The 20,422-nt window shown below is 43.9% G+C and overlaps 1 protein-coding gene across 2 annotated transcripts; it reads left to right on the top strand.

The window, feature by feature from the left end:
- The first annotated feature begins 672 nt into the window (after positions 1-672).
- LOC133889043 (heavy metal-associated isoprenylated plant protein 47-like) lies at positions 673-1,744 on the top strand. Of its 2 annotated transcripts, none has more exons than XM_062329480.1 (3): positions 673-822; positions 1,135-1,213; positions 1,345-1,742. In XM_062329480.1, exons 1-3 carry the CDS (start codon positions 814-816, stop codon positions 1,626-1,628), a joined length of 372 nt encoding a protein of 123 aa, XP_062185464.1. In that variant the 5' UTR covers positions 673-813; the 3' UTR covers positions 1,629-1,742. The 2 variants fall into 2 exon arrangements, with proteins under 2 accessions (XP_062185464.1, XP_062185465.1); XM_062329481.1 differs by lacking the exon at positions 673-822 and adding an exon at positions 839-1,051 and having other exon boundaries at positions 1,345-1,744.
- Positions 1,745-20,422: the final 18,678 nt, after the last annotated feature.

Here is a 20,422-nt window from a genome sequence, read left to right as displayed (position 1 = left end):
CCAGGCCTCGATTACTCCCACACCAAGCTAATTATTTTGTTTTGAGACATTACAGTTTGATTTTTCCGCATGGGGTGGAAGCCAAGATTCCCCGCTCGTACATGGCCTTTGTCGTACTTGTTTACGAGGGAGCTTGCTGCCTCGAACGTTCTCACGAGAGAACATTTACAGTACACCATGATACTAGATGATGGAGAGTATCATTGTTGTGATCCAACCGTCCATTTTAATAGGTATTATTCTAATTATCTTGATACCTTTAGGGGTAATTACGTCATTGACTGACCGAACTTCAGACTTTCGCCACCCATCATCGACCGACCGACGGAGGGTGGAAACCCTAATAAATGAAATGAACAGAATAAGTGAAAGCTTATCTGAAGAATAAACTATCATTTTGATCTTCCCTAATTAAACATATAATTTACAAGTTTATCATAGTTTTTTTTTCCAATCCTACCCTTATGATACCCATGATACTCTTTAATGATACCCATGATACTGATGGGCGATAGAGTATCATTAGAGCAATCTAAGCCACCGGATGAAGAAAATAGACGGTATGCATTTATTTAGGTGTACTGTAAAAGTCCTCTCTCACGAAGGGTCGTCTGATCCTCTCTCTGGCAGTGCTCTGCTCCAGTCGTGTATATATAGGCGCCGCGACCGTGCCCAGCTCCTTCACAAGGCAGCTCTCATCGGTTGCACGGCAAGAACATCATCCAGTATCCAGTGTAGGCATCCAGTTAGCCTCTACTGATCACAGATCTGTCTCCAGTTTCTCGGTGACTAGTAGTAAATCAGCAGCCAGCGATGCCGAAGGTAACTGCGCTTAACCGCGTTAATTTCTGCTCCTCTGGTTTACTTCATGTGTATATATATGAGCTGCGTGCGTAGCTAGCTGATTCACAAGTCAGCTTTTGGTCGTTGCACCAACAAAACAACCATCGGTGTAGCCAGACAGACACAGGCTCTGTCAATCGCAGTTCTTTCCCCAGTTTCTTCTTCATTATTGGCACGTAGTTACATAAATCGGTTGCAGATGACAAAGGTAGTGAATCGCTTTGGTTTCTGCTCCTTTTGTTTCTGATCTCTCGCGTCACTTAATTTGTTTCTTTGGTGTTGCTGTTGCAGCAAAAGATCATGATCAAGGTGAGCTTGCCGGACGAGAAGAGCCGCTCCAAGGCCATGGTGCTGGCCGCCGAAGCAGACGGTACGTATGTATGCACTCGTCACGCGCCTCACACGTACGTGGATCGATCTATGCATGAATAATTCTAGGATGTCGTCGGTAATACTATGTGCTCTGGTGTATATATGGCTGCATGCATGCGTCTATTGCAGGGGTCATCTCAATGGGGATCACCGGCGACGACAAGGACAGGCTGGAGGTGGTCGGCGAGAACGTCGACTCCGCCTGCCTGGTCAAGCGCCTGCGCAAGAAGCTTTGCCGCCACGCCGGCATCCTCCAGGTGGAGGAAGTCAAGGAGAAGAAGAAGGCGGAAGAGCCAGAAGTGAAGGAGAAGAAGAAGGCGGAAGAGCCCAAGATCCTGCACCCGCCGCCGTGCCGGTGCCCACCGCCGCCTATGGTCATCTACGATGAGCCCAGCTTTTGTTCGATCATGTAAAAGTACACGCTAGTAATATGAGAACATATTGGCTACGCTATTAGTCGCTATAGAACAAAGTGAAGATGACAAGGAGATAATAAAGCTGGCATGCCGCACGTTAGAAATGACGGTTATACAGTTTTTTTTGTCTCGTATGGATTGAGATTTAATAATTGGATTTGCGAATAATGTCTCTCATCAAAAACTTTGTGGGCGCATTTTACATTCGTTTTTTTTCATCATGCTTGTGTGATAATTTCAGCTTAATGGTTCAATCTTTGTAATAATGAATGGTTCGATGTCTCCTCTGAGGCTGAAGCCAGATTTTTCTTCCATTATCGAAAAATGTAAAAGTAGTTAAGATCAACTTTTGCTATTTATAAAATACTTTTTTAAGCAACCGCCACGAGCTAATTAATTTGTGCAACTTACAAAATCTACTACTCCGCGGCCGTGCCTTCGGAGAAGCGGCAACTCACAGCTGTGCCCAGCGAAAAGCACACCACGTTGTGTCACTTTGTCGTTGTCTCGTCTTCTCAGGTCCTTTTCTGTGTCCAATTAGTTGGGGGTTCGTTGTTGAGCTTAATCATCTTCCACGAACGTAGGGTCGTCTCCGTATGGTTGTCTCTTTAGCCTTCGCTACCTGATACTCTTGTAGGGTCCCAGTCCGTCACGGTCAACTCATCTACAGGCTCATCCACGGGTAAATTTTTCACTATATATAAGTAGTTTATGTAACACCTTTAGATGGTGATGATCGATTGTTAGGAGTCTTCCGTTCTCCATTGCAGGGCCGGGCGATGGACCAAATAGGTTAGCATCTTCCTCTAAGAAGTTCCGGAAGCACAGGTCTCTGTTGAGGACTGCCAGGCGTGCATTTTCACTTTCTGGTGATAGGCTAAGGCTAGCTCATGGTTTTGTCCAAGACCATGAACTTGATGCAAGACATGTAAACAAGAAGTTCAGGGTTACTAGTAACGGAGCCCCCAAGAAGTTCGTGAAGCATACTAAAGTGGATACTGCAGATAATGACTTCTCTTTTGGAAGTGACATGCAAGTATCGGGACAACAGGATGATCAATATGATGTGGCACAACAAACAGACTGTACACAAATGGATTATGGATGTGAAGAACCTGAAACTGATACGCCATGGGCTTCAGTTTCCTGGCGTAATCCTGCTGACTGTTGCAATGAAATAAGCTATGGTTCTCCAAGTCCTGAAAATGACACAACTGCCAATGATGTTTTGATTGAAGGCATTGGTGTAGCAGTGGAGGATCGAAGCTCTAGTGACCAATCAGCACATCATGCTCATGAATCCAACAGTGCTGTCAATAATGAGAAGGAGGAATGGCGGATAGATCCGGCTTCAACAAAGGAATCTAGTGCCTGCTTGACTAATAACAGAGACATGGGTCCTGAAGCTCCTCAGGATAACTCATCAATAACGTCGAATAGAGAAGAATCTAACCAAGAGCATGGTTTGCCATTCGAACAGGACTCACTGGATTCTCCTATATCAACTGCCTCAACTATGTCTCCAACTGCTCTGAAGGATTCTAGGATTAAAGAGGCAGAACCAGGTCCATCTACTGTTAAGACCATTGAAGAAAATGGGGGCTTGAACCAAGAAATCAAATCTATGCCTATGGCCAGAGAAGGTGAACTGCCTAATGTGAAGCCTTTTGTTGTTCTTGTCGGGAGAGCGTTTCCAGAGAGTCTCAGCTACACCATTAAAGTGCAATAGACAGACCAATGCTGAATTTTACTGGAAAGCAGGTTCCACAGTTGCACATCGGTTTGAGGGCATCATCATCTTTCAGCACATACCAAAGAACCAGCACAAAGGCTAACCCTTGCTTAGATTCACATGATCAGCCATTAGTGGCTAAGGTTTCAGCTGAATCTGCTATGAACCTCCCATCCTATACAACAGACTGTATGAGTCCCTCATTACAAACTCAGCTTCCTTCACCATCAAATCCTACCTTGAGACTGATGGGTAAGAATTTGATGGTGATGAACAATGAAGAGCGTGCGCGAGTTGTTTGGCAGATTGGCACTAAAGCCTATTCGATCCGTGAGGTAAACTGCAAGAAAGTCACACTAAACAGCGTTCCCCGATATCAGTGGCGGATGAAAGAGCGAACCGAGGGCCGACGCGACGGCCGTCTTCTCCGTCGAGCGGGGCGCACTTTTCTGCCCTCTCGAGTCTTGCGTCTGAGGGGGACGTTGAAGGCGAGCCTCCCCCACCTGATCGCTCTCCTCGCCATGATCTCGTGACGTCGCGGCTCGTCGACTCGCCGGTCCGCTTGTGCAAGGGCGTGTTCACCGGTTTGACCGGTGATGCCGACATCACGTGCGCCGGTCCGTCCGTCCGCGACAACACCAAGTTCGTCGGATCTTCCGGCGGCGAGGATAACCCGAGTGGGTTGCAAGGAGGAACGGGACAACAAGAGGAGCAACGCGGCGCTGGGGTATGCCCGCACCGTCTCTCTCCTTCCACGTCGTGTGGTCCACTCTCCGCGTCCTTTGCGACTGAGGGGGACGTCGCCGGTGATACTTATCTTGTTCTCTCTGCTCATCATGAACATGAATCCCATGTTGATTGCATTAGCTCGGCGCTGCTTGCCGGGTTCGACGTCGACAAGGCTACGGCCTACGCCGAAGAGAAGTTGGCGGCTACATTTCGTTCAGAGACACAGCCGGAGCCAAGGCGTGACCAGGATCTCATTGACGAGTTCTGGACGGTTCTTGCTACCCTACTCCGGCATCTCGATGGTGGGAACGGAGTGGTGGATGTTCGGATTCAGTCCCGGCCCCGGCCATCAAGGTAAGTAGTTCAGTTAAGATGGTCGAAAATCCTCTGCGGAGCTACGGTGGGGAAGCCGGCCAGCAAGCTACTGGTAATGGCAGAACCGTTTCGCTCCCAAGGAGGAAGAAACGCGACGATCGTGAGGTTCGACCAGGGCGCGATTGGGTCATCCGGACCTGGAAGGGCCCATTACCTCGCCCCTGTCCGCTGCCTGTGGTCATGCTGGCGGATTTCTTGTCGCCGGTGATAGCAGGCTTGCTGGACTCTCCGGCGCCGAACCATAACTGTGCGGATCCAAACCGTAATCATAGGGCGTTTCAAATTTCGAATGCCTGCAGTGATTACCGTTCGATCCATCAATCACGTTCTGGCCGCCTGATTGGATAATCACGCAACGATCTCAGGTGCCAAATAAGGCCCGTCAATCGCGTGCAATGCCAGCCCACGCAGCTGCTTGACCACCTCACCTCATCCTTTCTCGATCGCCCATCTTACGCCGCCATGGCTGCGAAACCTCCACCGCGAGGCCAGCAGCATGCTGCCATGCCGCAGGGCGCCATTGATGGACAGGATCGACAGGATGGCCATGCCGCTCAACACTCAAATGCTGCTCGCAATGGTGGTCACGGCTACGCTGGCGGAGGGAATCGGCAGCGGGGTTTCCAGGGATACACTAGGCCGCCTCCAGGTGCTCGTGGACGAGGACGCGTGCCGCCGTCACGGGCCGCTCCTGCCCAGCCCTGCGTGATCCCTCCTGCTCAGCCTCGCACGACTCCATCTGTCCCAGCGGGTGCTGATCAACAATATCAGGCGCCCGAGGGGGATGCCGGGGCACCTAAGGCGAAGAAGCCTCGCCCCCTAAACTGTTACAGATGTAAATGCAACTGCCATTTGGCGGATTCTTGCAAGGCTGATCTGAATTGCATTGTTTGAAACAAGAAAGATGCTCATCTGTAAGCAAAATGTCTGATTCTTAAGATGCCGAAGCCAAACGCCACTCTTTTTGGCTTTGGAACTACTAACTTGGCTTTCTTCAAGTTCCTGAGTTTGATTACAAGTTGGAGGCGCCTATCCCTGCTTCCACCACCTTGGTCACCATCTCAGGCGGCCATATCTCAGCGGATGTTGTCAGGGGCGAAGCCAGAAATTAGGCATGGGAGGGGCCAATAAGACATGGAGGGGGCCAATTAGACTGAACTGCAGTTAACACGTGCTGATTAGTATTTTATTAGCAAGATGACAGTGTCATTGGGGGGTGCCAGGCCCCCTCTGGCCCATACTATGGCTTCGCCACTGGATGTTGTGCAAACAGACCTTGCATGGTGCATTCGGCATGGCTGGAACTGGGAGGCACTGCCTCATGGGGATAATTCCTTCCTTGTCACGTTTCCGTCGGAAGAGGAACTGAGGAAGATGAATGATGTTGAATTCCTGCTCAAGACACATGCCGTCTCACTTACGATTGCTGAGTGGAAGGTGACGAAGGATATCTCACCAGCGTATCAGCTTGATTACGTGTGGGTGCATGTCTCTGGGGTACATCATGCTTAGCGCCATTACCTGGGTTTCTGGGCTCTTGGCACTGTCATTGGCGCCACATAGGAGGTGGATATGTTAACTTTTCGGTGCAAAGGTGTCATTCGTATCAAAGTTGGGGTGCTTGATCAGGATCTCCTCCCTCTTGAGACTGATGTTGTCTTCGGTGGAGTGGAGTATGACCTCCCCTTCAAGGTTGAGGCGGACGACTTTAAGCCGATCGTGCTTGATGTTGTAGACCCCACGGAACGCGATGAAAATGGTGTTGTGGCTGAAGATTCTATGAGTGGACGCGACACTGAAGCCCACGTGGCGAAGCAATAGAAGGATACGTCGTTGAATAGCTCACATGCTAGTCAGACTACTGGACCTACGTCGATGCAGCTACAAATCGCCGTCACTCCGTTTGGCACCCATCGCCCAGCACCGGCCGCCAAACCTTTAGTTTTGAATGCCACTATCGGGACACTACCGAGTTATCATGTCACACCTCCACGGGGAGTTTTGTAGGCACAACCACCTCTGAGAAAGCAGATGGACGGTGCGGGCATCCTGGCTCTTCCTCAATGCACTCTGGCAACAACTCCTTTCTCAGCGCACGCACCTCTGATGACATCTAGGGCTATCGGTGAGGCTGCTGGTGCTGGTGAGAGGGATCCTTTATTGGCTGAGCGTTCATCCATGCTGGTGCCTTGGGGTTCTGGTGAGGCCGCTGGGTATGGTGACCGGGATCGTTCCACAGCTAAGGACCTTTCGGCTGGTCTGGAGACTGGATCCTCAGGTGAGTTAGCTGGTGCAGATGACTAGGCATTTTCTTTAGAAGATGCACACCCATCTCCACAGATGCATGGGGCCTCAGGTGTGGCTATTGATGCTCAGTCTCTCCCTGCACCTTCTTTGGTGGAGTACCCGATTCTGGTGCTCTCGGGTCAAATGGCGCCCGAGGCCCAGGATGATGGTGCTGGCTCTGAACGATCTTTGCTTCTTGTGGTAACCGTGTTGGCCTCAAAGGTGGTCGGATGCTCTTCACCACAGCAGTCGTTGCAATGCCTCTCCGAACGGAATGGCAGCAGCGGATGAAGATACAAGGCAATGAGACGGGTTGCTGTCCGTAATTTGGATGCTCCGGTGATGGATATGACGGTGGCTGACTTAGTGAAAATCTTGAAACTGACATTCAGCAAACAAATAGGTCTGTATTGCTGGATTCAGTTTGCCTCTTTGATTTTCATTACTTCTACCTTGAATTGTTGTTCATCCTTGCCTTGTCTCCTTGAGTATGTTGTTAGTGTCTAGATTCAAAGTTAAATCGAAATGCTTAGCAATGCATAGGTCATTCGGTAGAATTCGAGCGGTGAATTGTTTCATCGTTCGTGAGATTAGGCTTTATTTACTTTCATAATGATCACAATGTTGGTTATGGGTTGATGGTTGGATGAGTGGTGAGTATGAGATGAGATTTGGGAGGTGTTAGGGGTGTTATCTGCTCCGAAGGAAAGTCCTGGGGGCAAGCCAAGAGAGGATCCCACACACCGTAGACCGCTTGCATTGTTTAAGCACCGATCGTCGGTGTAGTCGGCTTTAGCACTTACCTTACTCACTACATGCCGATCTAATGGTAAGGCGAGCTGAATACCTCTGTAGCTGTGATCATTTGGGCATGAACATCGACGGTGTGAGCGGGCGGGCTTATAAGAGGTGCTAGTTTGCTCCGGGAGCAGTTCTAGTACCTCTGCGTCGAGCGATACATGATCCAAATGGTTGGGGCTTATTGGAAAAGGTTGACATGTGTACCCCTTGTATGGATCTGTGTGATCATACAAGCCATATGATCCTCAAGTCGTGTGGGTCCAGGAGTATCCCCTGCAAGGTGTACAAACATTTTGAAATGCCGCGCTCTCAGTCATAAGCATGCTTCTGTTCATCTGCATCGGTTGTAGAGTTTTCGCTTGTGGTTAATGGTTGGATATGTGGGAGATGGTTGAATTGGTCTTTCTACATGTATGTTCATAATTGTTCCAGTTATTTATGTTCAGTTGGTTATGGCATGATAGATTTATGTTTTGTTGGTTAAGTTAGTTGCTCACACATATGTCTAGATTGCTTACCGCTTATGTTTAACTTAATCATGTTGCTTTTTCTTGCTAATGGCTCAATGCATAATCCTTGGAGTCGAGCTATATATATGTACTCTATATGGTTTAAGTCTTGCGAGTACCTTCGTACTCATACCCGTATTTTCAGGTGCTACTGGTGAGAAAGAGCCGGTGTTTGGCTACTTCGTGTCTGCCGATCAGGGTGGTGGGCAAGAGTAGTGCATCCTACTCTCGGAGGTCATGCTTTTGGGGTAGAGCCTAAGGGCATGTGGCTCCACTCTCTTTTGTTGTATAGGTTTATGTTTCCGCTGCGTAGTTGTTGTTATCTTTTGATGTAAATTATCGAATGGTTGCATGTTAAAGACTTGTAATATAAATGTTAATTACCTGCTCTTTCTTAAGCTATGTTGTGATGCTAAATGTTGGAAGGCATGTATTCCGATCTTGGACACAAAACACGTGTTGGGACTACCGAGATGATATTCTGTTTAATCATCGAGGTTGTGATTATGAATAATGATCCTCCTGGTGATTAATTAGAATATTATTTGGACGGTTCCCAACATTTTCCCAATGTTGTTCAATATTTTTGCTGACATGCTTGTCGTTCTTATCAAAAGAGCCAAAGCAGATGGGCAATTTTGTGGAGTAGTACCTCATCTGATTGATGACGGTCTCTCTATTTTACAATATGTCGATGACACGATTCTATTTATGGATCATGACCTGGAGAAAGCTCATAATATGAAGCTATTGGTTTGTGCATTTGAGCAACTATCAGGACTTAAGATAAATTTTCAAAAGAGTGAATTATTTTGCTTTGGTGATGCCCAAGCCATGAACAAACAGGACACTGAACTTTTCGGATGCGGCACTGGCAACTTCCCCATGCGGTATTTAGGTGTTCCTATTCATTATAGGAAACTAAGGAATGCAGATTGGAAAGGGGTTGTGGAACGGTTCGAGAAGCGACTCAGTAGTTGGAAAGGAAAACACCTTTCAACCGGTGGGCGATTCACACTGATAAATTCAGTACTTAGCAGTCTGCCCATGTACATGATGTCTTTTTTTTTCTATACCAAGAGGGGTACTTAAAAAACTTTATTATCTCAGTTCAAGGTTCTACTAGCAAAGTGATGATCAAAAGAAGAAGAAAAAAATACCGCCTTGCTAAATGGAACATTTTGTGCCCCTCCCCCCCCAAGAGACCAAGGGGGTCTTGGGATCCATGATCTAAATACAAAGAATATTGCCTTACTCAGTAAATGGCTTTATAAGTTACTCACGTTGGATGGAATGTGGCAACAACTAAGAACTCACATTTTTACGCCAGCCTTATGAAGGTGAAGCGAGATTTTCTACGCTTTGGAACCTTCACAATCAATGATGGCTCCCAGATCAAGTTTTGGGAGGACCAGTGGTTGGGAAATTCAACTCTGCAAGAACAATATCCATGCCTTTTCAACATAGTTACGAACAAATATGATACTGTAGCAGAAGTCCTCCGAACCTTCCCTCCGAATGTTTCTTTTCGAAGGAACCTTATAGGGCTAAAATTAGTAGCGTGGAACGCGTTACTTCCTCGAATCGCTAATATTGTGCTAGATCAAGATGAATTCCGATGGAACTTAACCCAGAATGGGTAGTTCTCGGTGAAATCTCACTATCTTGCCTTAGTACATTGTGACGTTCCCAACGTTAACAAATGCCTTTGGAAATTGAAGGTGCCACTTAAAATCAAGATCTTCCTTTGGTACTTACGCCAAGGCGTAGTGCTAACGAAGGATAATTTGGCTAAGCGCAATTGACAAGGCAGTACGAAATGTTGCTTCTGTCATAAAGAGGAGACAATCAAACATCTATTTTTTGAATCCAGGCTTTCCCGTGTTGTGTGGTCAATCATACAAGTGGCTTCAGGTCCTTTCCAACCACGTAGTGTATCTCATATGTTCGGTGCTTGGCTATGGGGTATTAGGAAGGAATTGAAATCACAAGTCCTACTGGGGGCGGCTGCTACTTGTTGGTCGCTATGGTTATGCAGGAATGATATGGTGTTTGATAAGAGAAACATTTCTTCTCCTTTGCAGGTTATCTTCAAATGTACTCATTGGCTCCGTACATGGGCCATCTTACAGAGGCCAGCTTCTCGGGATATGGTTGCACAGGCGTATCAACATTTGGAGCAGGTGGTCAGGGAGTTTTTTACCCAGGAGTTTGGGTGGCAGTCTAGTCGGAGAATCAGTGCATTTTAGCAACTCCTGTCTCCATTTATGATAAACTTTCATGATGTTTTTTGTTGTCTTTTATGGTTGTGTGCATCTTAGTTATGCAGAGGCCGAGAGTGTTCTCAACTCGATTGTATCACCTTGATGTAATTGTCTGAGTTCAATAAAAGCTTCCATTATCGAAAAAACTAAAGCCTATTCACCTTTACGCTAAAAGCTGGAGCGCAAAAGTGATGAAAAATGGGGGGGGGGCTTTGAGAATTCAAGGAGATAATGAACCACCGGCATTTCTCGATCGGCAGGGGACAATAGGGAACAGAATATGTAAAGATGACATGCATGGCAGAAGAAGATGACTGTCTCCCGCTAACTTCCTCAATAACATGCATGGTGGAAGAAGTATCCTACTGAGAACTTGAGTACGCGGGGGTAAGAGAGATGGACCGGCATGGTGGAGTCATCGGAGGGATCCCTTAGGGGAACCTCAGGAGGTGATTTCTTCTCTCTGGTGTCCTTCTCTTGGCATTCTCCCTTTCGATGTTTCCTTCTCCTTGGTGGTGCAATTATGGTTTTGTCTCCCTTCTGGATCATCAGCCCGGGATCGTATTTCATGGTGAAGTTTTACGTAAGTTTGGTCGTCCAATGGTCATTACACCTGGTGAGACTCTTCGGCCTTTCTTTCTGGTGGCCTCCTTTGGTCATTCTCAGTTTAGGCTCTCCCCTGATTCAGTCGCTATCATTCTTCAATCGATTCTTGGTGGTTTTGCTTCGGGTTTCCAAGTTCTCCACTTGCGAGGTAGAACTTTTCGGTTCTCTGTTGCTTCAAAGGAAATTGGTTTCTTCATTTTTCAAATCTGTCTCTTATGAATGTGATCATTTTAAGGTGTTCTTTCACCTCTGGGGTAATGGAGGACCTCATTGGCAGTCGGAATCTAAGGTTTACTTTCAAGAGGAAGCATATTCATGGATTCCTATGATCAAGAAGTTTGGTTCAAGAACATTTGCTGATGTGCTTAAAGCGAACTTAAATTCTTCTGTGCTTTCTGGTGTTCATTCAGTTCCTCTGGGATCGAAAGGCTCTGCTCAAAGAATTTCAGTCTTCAATCATATTCAATTTCCTCATAAATCTATTTTCATGAGATTGGAAAGGCTTGATCTACGTCCTTCGTGTCAATTTTTGAATGGTGGCAGTTCCGGCGCTAACTCAGCTTCAGTTTCCTTTCATCAGGGCCCCAATTTTCAAACGTCGGTTCAGTGTTGTGTCAGGTGTCTCTCTCCTAATCATAATCATTCTTCCTGTGTTAATCGGATTAAATGCCATAACTGCCTCAAATGGGGACATATTGCTTCTTTTGCCTTCATGGATTTCCTTCATCTGGCATTCCAATGGGCCCCTCTTTTTTGCCTTCATGCAATTTCTCAGGTCTGGTGAAGGATGATGCCTGGCCATCTTGTTCTATGAAGATGTGGTTATGTCAGCCCATCTCCGTATCTTCTAGGCCCGGCCCGAGTGGGCCCAAAATCTTTTCCTCCTTCCTGGAGTTTGGGCGGACAGTTCTAGGAAACTCTCCTGGCGCTTCATCTCATGTGCTGCAATCTACCCCCCAATTCTTCTGCTAGAACTTCTCTCATTGTTCTAGGTGGCGGCGTGGGACTCAATCTGGTGATGTAGGTGCCTGATTCACCAATGGTGTTTAATGTAGTTGATCCCACGCCATTCTTGCTCCCGGGGTTTTTGCGGCAAGAAGTTTAGAATAGGCAACTCTTCGCTCGTGCGGTGGTTGATGTTGTGGCAGAATGCATCAATGAAGATGTGGCTATCGTCTCTCTTTCTCTGCTCCTTAAAGGTGAGATTCAGTTTGAGAACCTTCATTATGTCATATCAGAGTACCTAGTTCAGCATCGCCAGGTCAATGTGAAGGAAATTCAATTGACCCCCTTTGGGAGAGGCCCGACCTATGTTTGGCTATCCAGAGTTAGCGAGAGGGATGCCCTAGTTCATCACAACCCACATGTGGTCGTAGGACTCACTTTTAACTTTATTAATCATAATGTTGGCCCTAATCTCAGAGCAGTCAACTTCAATAGAGAATGTTGGTTGATGTTGATAGGATTTCCTCTATATTATTGGTCCACAAAATGTATTTCAGGAGCGATTAAGTCCTTTGGTCGTCTTTTAGTTTGGGAGAGAGAAGATGACTGTCTTGCACATATTTTTATTAAAGCAAGAGTCACATCCCTTCAGGAAGTTCTGTGCTTTATCGTGATCATGGAAGGGGATGGGTTTCAAGGGTCCTCTTGGACAGTTCAGTGCAAAATTGTGCAGCAAAATTTTCTTGGTGTATTACCTCAAGATGAAGACTTGCCTCTGGATGGCAATGATGGGCATAATCTTTCTTTTCATGTTCAACACAATCCAATAGCGCAGGGGCCAGCACAATTTCTTCCCCTCCAACCCTTAGTGCAATAGTGGGATCTAAACTTAAATCCTAGTTTTAATGGTCCAAATGAGCAAACGCAGAGGGTGTTGGTCCTATGACAGTTTTAATTGATCAAATTGTTATGCCTAGGGAACAAAACAATGAGATTCAAGCAACGCAAGTTGATGGGGAGGGTGACAATGCTCAAAGAGGGCTCAGTCTCTCCCTATATTTAGGCTCGGGAGTAACTGGGTCTGAAGCTAATTCATTCCAAAACTTTAAAGTGCTTCGTGATCTCAATGCTCCTATAGTTGAAGCTTTGGAGGCCCATCAACAAGATAATCAGAATGAAGCTGAACTACCAGTTTTTTTACCAGAGGATGTCCAGCTAAATGAGTTAATAGAGGCTGACCCTTTTGTAAAAGCTTAGCACATTGTTAATCTAGAAGGTGAGGGTTTGAATCAGGGCTTACAAGTGGATGTAGTGCTACACTCGAGCAGCCTAGCAGCTAATCCAGTCTTTGAAACTTTCCACCATAATGTGGACATGTTTTCAAACTCTCTTTCCTAGTCTGGTGAAAGCAAGACTTAGGCCCATCTTCTTGCACCAATGGGCTCCAATTCCTCCTCTGTAAGTGTGCCTTTTCTTATAGTTTGTCTGTCCTCCCCACTATATTTTGATTGGATTAAAGAATTTTTGGCTTCTAAAGCTTGGGAACTTTTCTAGCAGAATTTAGCTCCCAATGAGTCTATAGATATCTTGGTTCCCAATAGTTATGTGCAGATAGAAGAGCTAACTTATTATGAGCAGGCTCATCAAGATATGGATTTCCACAAGCACTCCACTCCTAATCGAAAGAGGGGTAATGGAAGTTCCTGCCAACCTAGAGTGGAAACAGAGGTAAGAAGAAGTAATATAATCAGACTCTTGAATGAGGGGTTCAAAAGAAATTCCTGTGCTAACAAAAACTGCTTTGCATGCTCTACTAATCCTCCAACCGTTTTAGTCAAGGTGATTCAAAGCTTAAGTGAATCATTTTGTAAGATTGCTCCAGCAAAGCTGACTGAAGAAGTCCTAAATAGGAAGAAAGGGTCTAGTCACCCATTCCGGTCCTCCCATGCTTCTTCCTCCAAAGAAGGTTCTTCTACTGATGGAAGTAATAGAAGCAAAGAGTGTGGTGATGAGATGAAAGTGGAGAATCAGCACACTGAAGCTTGTCACTCAGCACTTTTAGCCATTGGCCATCCTGGAGATGTGCATCTTTTGCTTCTTTATAGCAATTTTATGTTTTTGGAAGGTTTGGTTATAAGAATATGTATTAAAATCTCCTGCTTGCATGTTGGCCATGTAAGTGTCAAGTCCAACAACTTTTGTTACTATGTAAAGAACATCTATGAATTCTAGTAGAAAATTGAATATTTTATGTTGGAAAATCAGGGGAATCAATGACAAAGGCAAATGGAATGCAATTAGAAGCTAGATCTATGAATCTAAATGTGATGTCATTTGTATTCAAGAAACTAAATGGCATTATTTTGATCTAGCTTATATTAAAAACATCTGCACTAGAGACTTAGATTGTTTTGATTATCAGCCTTCCAATGGAGCTTCTAGAGGAATTCTTACAATCTGGAAATGTTCTTGCTTTGTGGTAACAACGTCTTTGGTAATGAGTTTGCTCTTTTTATTGAGTTTATATCTGTTCATTCGGGGGCTCGTTGGACTCTCACAAATGTTTACACCCCTTGCACTCCTGAAGGCAAAACTCAGTTTCTTGACTGGTTCAAAATTTTTGATATCGATGATAAGGATGATTGACTAGTGGTGGGTGATTTTACTCTTATAAGGTCTCCTTCTAGTAGAAACAAACCTGGAGGAAATGTCAGAGACATGCTGAAATTTAATGAAGCCATCAACCATCTCAGACTTGTTGAGCTACCTCTCAAAGGAAGATCTTACACTTTGTCTAATAATCAGGCATCCCCTTTACTTGTTAGATTAAACTGATTTTTTACCTCTTGCTCTTGGACATCTTCTTATCCAGGTACTTCTATTACCACTCTCTCTAAATAAACCTCTGACCATGTTCCTTGTCTTGTGTGCAATAACACCGACATTCCCTCCTAAAAAATCTTTCGCTTTGAAAACTACTGGATGGAACATGATCAATTTTTGCAAATCATTCAACATGGTTGGACAGTCCCTATTAATTATACAGACAAAGCTAAAAGAATAGTGGCAAAATTCAAAAATCTAAGAAGGGTTCTCAGGCATTGGCAGAGGCATCTTTCCAATCTGGCTGCTACAATTGCTAACACAAAATTAATTCTCCTTTTCCTGTACACTTTGGAGAATTTCAGAGATCTCTCTTTGTAGGAATGAAACTTTAGAGTATTTCTTCAACAACATTTGGCTTATTTGTTAGTTCAGCAGAAAATTTATTGGAAGCAAAGATGAAGCTTAAACTGGGTTAAGTTTGGTGATGAATGCACCAAATTTTTTCATGCTAATGCCACTATTAATCATAGGAGGAACTCTAATATGTCCTTGACGGATCATATGGGAAATACTCATACCTCTCATGAAGGAAAAACTAATCTGTTATAGGAAGCCTATAAGGACCAGCTTGGCACTTCAGAATTTACTCAAATGTACTTTGATTTGCCGAGTCTCATTACTCCCAGGAATGAACTTGAGTGGCTTGAGCTTCCTTTCTTGAAGGAGAAAATTGACAATATTATTTTTGCTCTCCCTTCCAATAAGTCTCCTGGTCGAGATGGCTTCAATGGGGATTTTTTGAAAAAATACTAGCCCATTATTGCTCAGGATTTCTACGACTTATGTCATGGTTTTTGGGATAGATGTATAAATGTTCAAAGCAATAATGGGTCTTACATAACCCTGGTTCCAAAAAAGGATAATCCAATTCTTGTTGGGGACTATAGGCCCATTTCTTTACTTAATTCTTCCATCAAGCTGACTACAAAAATTTTGGCTGACAAACTTCAGAAGGTAATCATTAAATTAATACATAGAAATTAGTATGGTTTCATTAAGAAAAGATCCATTAAAGACTGTTTGGCTTGGTCTTTTGAGTACTTGCACATTTGCCACTCTTCCAAGAAGGAAATTGTTTTACTAAAGCTAGATTTTGAGAAGGCCTTCGATAAGGTTGAGCATCAAGTTATTTTGGATATTCTCCTCCATATGGGTTTCAGTTAGCGCTGGATTTCTTGGATATTAGATATTATGAAATCTGGAACCTCTTCAGTGCTTTTAAATAGAGTGCTAGAAAAGGTTTTTCATTGCAAACGAGGAGTACGACAAGGAGATCCCCTTTCTTCTTTGCTCTTTGTCTTAGCTGCTAATTTGTTGTAGAGTATTTTAAATAATGCTAAGGACCTTGGTTTGCTTTGTTTGCCAATTCAAATTGGGGTTGTTTATGACTTTCCAGTGGTTCAATATGCTGATGACATGCTTCTTGTGATCCAAGCTTGTCAAAAGCAATTATTTGTTCTCAAAGCCCTGCTCAATGCATTTGCTGCTTCCACAGGGTTAAAGGTAAATTACAGTAAATCTGTCATGGTTTCCATTAATATCACAGATGAGAAAATAGAAATTCTATCAAAGACTTTTAATTGTCAGAAAGAGGCTTTACCTTTAACTTATCTTGGACTCCCTTTGAGCACTACTAAGCCTAGATTGAAACATTTCACACCTCTCATTAAAAGGGCTGAGAGGAGATTGATTTGTACTTCAACCTTTCTAACAAGAGCTGGTCAGCTTGAGATGGTGAATACTATTCTATCTTCTTTACCAACCTATTACATGTGTACCCTTAAGATTACATCAGCTGTTATAAAACAATTGACAGTTATAGAAGACATTGCCTATGGCGAGGCTCTGATGTTAATGGTAAAAAAATGGCTTTAGCTTCATGAAAAATGGTTTCTAGACCGAGACAAGAAGGTGGTCTTGGGATCATAAAATTAAGAACTCAAAATGAGGCTCTTCTTCTTAAAATCTTCACAAATTCTACAACAAGAAGGATTTGCCTTGAGCAGATCTTGTTTGGCACAATTATTATAAGAATGGTACTTTGCATTCTTCTCCTAGAAAAAGATCTTTCTGGTGGAGAGATATTATTAAATTGCTTGATGTTTATAAAGGAATTGCCACTCCCTGGTCGAAAATGGTACTTCTGTTCTTCTTTGGGAAGACATATGGTGTGGACTAGTATCCCAGTATTCTTTTATGGAGCTATACTCTTTTGCCAAAGATAGAAGAATCACGCTTCATGTGGCCTACCATCTGAATACTCTTGCGGAAGGTTTTAATCTGCCCCTTTTTAGTTCAGGTTTATCAATAATTCCAAGAGCTCCAGGGCCATTTGACACTCTTAAATCTCAATAGTCACAATGACACTTGGAGTTCTATTTGGGGAAATAGTTCTTATTCTGCTAGCAAAGCCTATAAAATTCTAATGGAACATAGACCCATTCATCCAATCTTCAAATGGAATTGGAAATCTTGTTGTCAGATGAAGCATAAAGTTTTATATTGGTTGCTTCTAAAGGACAGGCTTAACACAAGAGAACTCCTCCGATGTAAAAATATGTATCTTCCTTCGTATACATGTGATGTTTGTATTTTGCAGATGGAAGAAACAAGGTACCACCTCTTCCTCTCTTGCAGTTTTGCAAAAAAACTGCTGGACTTTGCTTCATCTTCGCTTCATTTCTAGCTTTACTCTAGTGCAGAATTTTAGGAGTTCAAAAAGAAGCTTGCAATCCCTTTTGCAATGTAAGTCATCACTCTTATGTGGTGGAGCATTTGAGTCATCCGAAATGATTGATTTTTCAATGTAACTGCTCCCACTATTCAAGCCGTTTGGGCCTTATTCAAGAAGGAATTTGCTCGTGCCATTCACAGAGCAAAACCATCTAGAGTGGATATTATGTATCAATGGCTTGTTTCTTTAGAATAAACTGTTTAGGTCTTTTTCTATTTTTTATCTTTGGTTTGTAATTTGACTCTGTTATGTCTGTTCTTTTCTTTTAATATAACCAGTAGAGGACGATCCTACTATTTCATAAAAAATATGAAGAGAGCATGCATCCTTAAGCAGCAAATTTAGACTATATCCTGAGAGGGAATTATGTGGCACCTGTTGGTTTTGTGCCTCCAAACTGCTAGCATCTTAGTGATTCTACATTTATCAACACGGCTCCAGCCACAGGCAATCACCAAATTCCTGTACCAAGTGTTCCAGGTGGCAACTTTGTTGTGCCACCATTGCACAGTGGTTCCATGATGCAGTCCGACCTTCATTCCCAGCAGAAGTCCTATAGAAACCTTGTGCCAGTCATGCATCATCCAGCCTTCATGATGAAAGAATTGATTGTGATCAATGACTCTCCTGAACGCAGAAGTGAGCTTCAAATTAGTATGATTCTCCCCCTGCCCCTTCTCTGACAACAATCTCAGTGCAAAATGCTATGCCACCCTGGCCATTTTACTGCCTTCCATCGCAAGGCCCAAATTTGCCAAGGGAGACGGCTGTTAGATCCTTAAGTTTATAGGCCTAGGGAGATGCCTTGATCCTTAAATTTTCTTGTTACCAAAATAGCCCTCACCAGTAATGCACTCCTAGCTACTACTGGGGTATTTTGGTCTAGATTTCGCTCTATCCATTGAACGGTCATGACTTCTCAATGACTTAGCTTCACCTTGACGCAAGCTTCATGATGATACCACGTGGACCTCCAATCCTCCCACGGTTTTGAGGCTAAACCGTGAAACCCTAGCACGCTTCTCAAAGCATGACTAGTCGTCACTTGCTTCACTTCAAGTAAGTGCTCCGATGTCGACACGTGTCATCCGTCTTGTGATCTTGACCATCGGTAAGTCTCTCCCGTTCCAGACCCCTCGGACCGCCTTGTCACTTGGTCATCATGTCGTCTTCATCAACCTCTGTCTCATGCCTTATTTGACCTTCACGTGTACCGCTAGGATCATTCTGGACTCCGCCCGACCTCTTGGATCATCTTGCACCAAGCTCCCCGCTTAGCCCCAATCATCCCGCCGTCGACCACCAAGTTACATCCATCACCTACACACCATGAGACAAGCAAACATGTTTCCCCAAACCATCTCTAAATCATTTCCAGTTAGTCCCAAAACCAGAATCACAAATCCTTAGTTCATAGCACTTTGCACTGAAAATGTGAACACTGGATGATGATCCGATGTGTTCACCCACTGAACACCAGATCATCCAGCGTGTTCAAGTCCCCCTACGCACTGAAAATTTGCTCTCTGCAAGAAATGCTCCGGTGCAATCCTCCGGTGTTAACATTGTCTAACACCGGATCTTCTGGCGAGCGCATCTGCACCAGGCCTCCATTTTCAAACCTTATGCATGAAATAGTCTGGCGCTCTTCTAAACCCATCGCTGGATCATCCAGTGATCTCTTCAAATTTGGCGTCAAAATTTATTCTCTGCAGGAAATGCTTCGGTGAGCACAGTGCCCTTACACCGAACTATCTGGTGTATTGATCAGATTTCTCCTCAGAGATAAAAATGCTCCGACGTCAGCTTCAACACAACACCGGACCACACTTTGGCTACTTTACAAAAATTCTCTTGCGTCTACTCCTTCAGAACACCATACTACCCAGTGAAGTCAAATTTCCTCACACCGGATTATCCGGCGATCACTCTTTTCCTGTACTCACACCAACTCCATTGTACTCTCCAACAATAGTTAGCCATATGCAAAATCATGCATAAATACACTCATGCCAACCAATATAAACTCAAATCAAATGTTGTCAACGACTCATCACAAGCAAACCAAGATATATATCCACTTGGTTTCTCAATCTCTCCCTTGATGAGTCTATTGACAACACACATGAAGATCAAAGAAAGAGTTGAAACATAAAACAAATGAACATATCTAAGTGATCCAAAAAGCGAAGAAAAATAAGAATAAAATCACTTAGCATAAGAAGGAATTAAAAAAACGAAAACCAAAAAAATAAATTTTCAAAATTCTTCTTTAAGCACTAATTTCTCCCTCTTGTTGACAATATATTCATCATGAATGTAAAAAGGATACATATGAATGCAAAAGCTCCCCCTTCTTATGCAATTTCCCTTTTTACTCCCCCTTTGAGACAATTTCTCCCCCTTCGGCAATGCAAAAGATGTGCAAATGAGATGCAAACCTATAAAGCTTCACATATAGATCATAAAGCATTTGCAAGAACTAGAGATGTCAAAATACTATAAGAAATAAACAATATAACTCAAAGATGCACAAAGTCAAAGTCTCAAAGTGATTTCATGTCACAAGCACCGAGAGTATAGCAAGTTTTGCTCATGTTGTTCAATTATCAAAAAGATGTCATCACAAAATTATCTACGGTTTCATGATAAGTGCAAAGAATAGGAAAACTAGTGCTATGTTAAGTTCAAACTAGTCAACCAAGTTCAACCTGACGGGCTATGCAGACACCCACATATCAATCCAAATCTTAGTTTGACAAGATGAAAAAGAACATTCTTAGCACATTACAAAAGTACAAGTTAAATTTATCATTTGATCATTTTCTTATCCTCGCGTAAATTTTAGTAACCACAGGTTCACTTCTTTGGCAAACCACATGAAGCATTATAATTTAACATAGGATTCAAGAGATGTAATTTTT

The sequence above is a fragment of the Phragmites australis genome, chromosome 13 (assembly GCF_958298935.1).
Source record: "Phragmites australis chromosome 13, lpPhrAust1.1, whole genome shotgun sequence".
Lineage (NCBI taxonomy): Eukaryota > Viridiplantae > Streptophyta > Magnoliopsida > Poales > Poaceae > Phragmites > Phragmites australis.
This window is presented reverse-complemented; position numbering and strand designations above follow the sequence as displayed.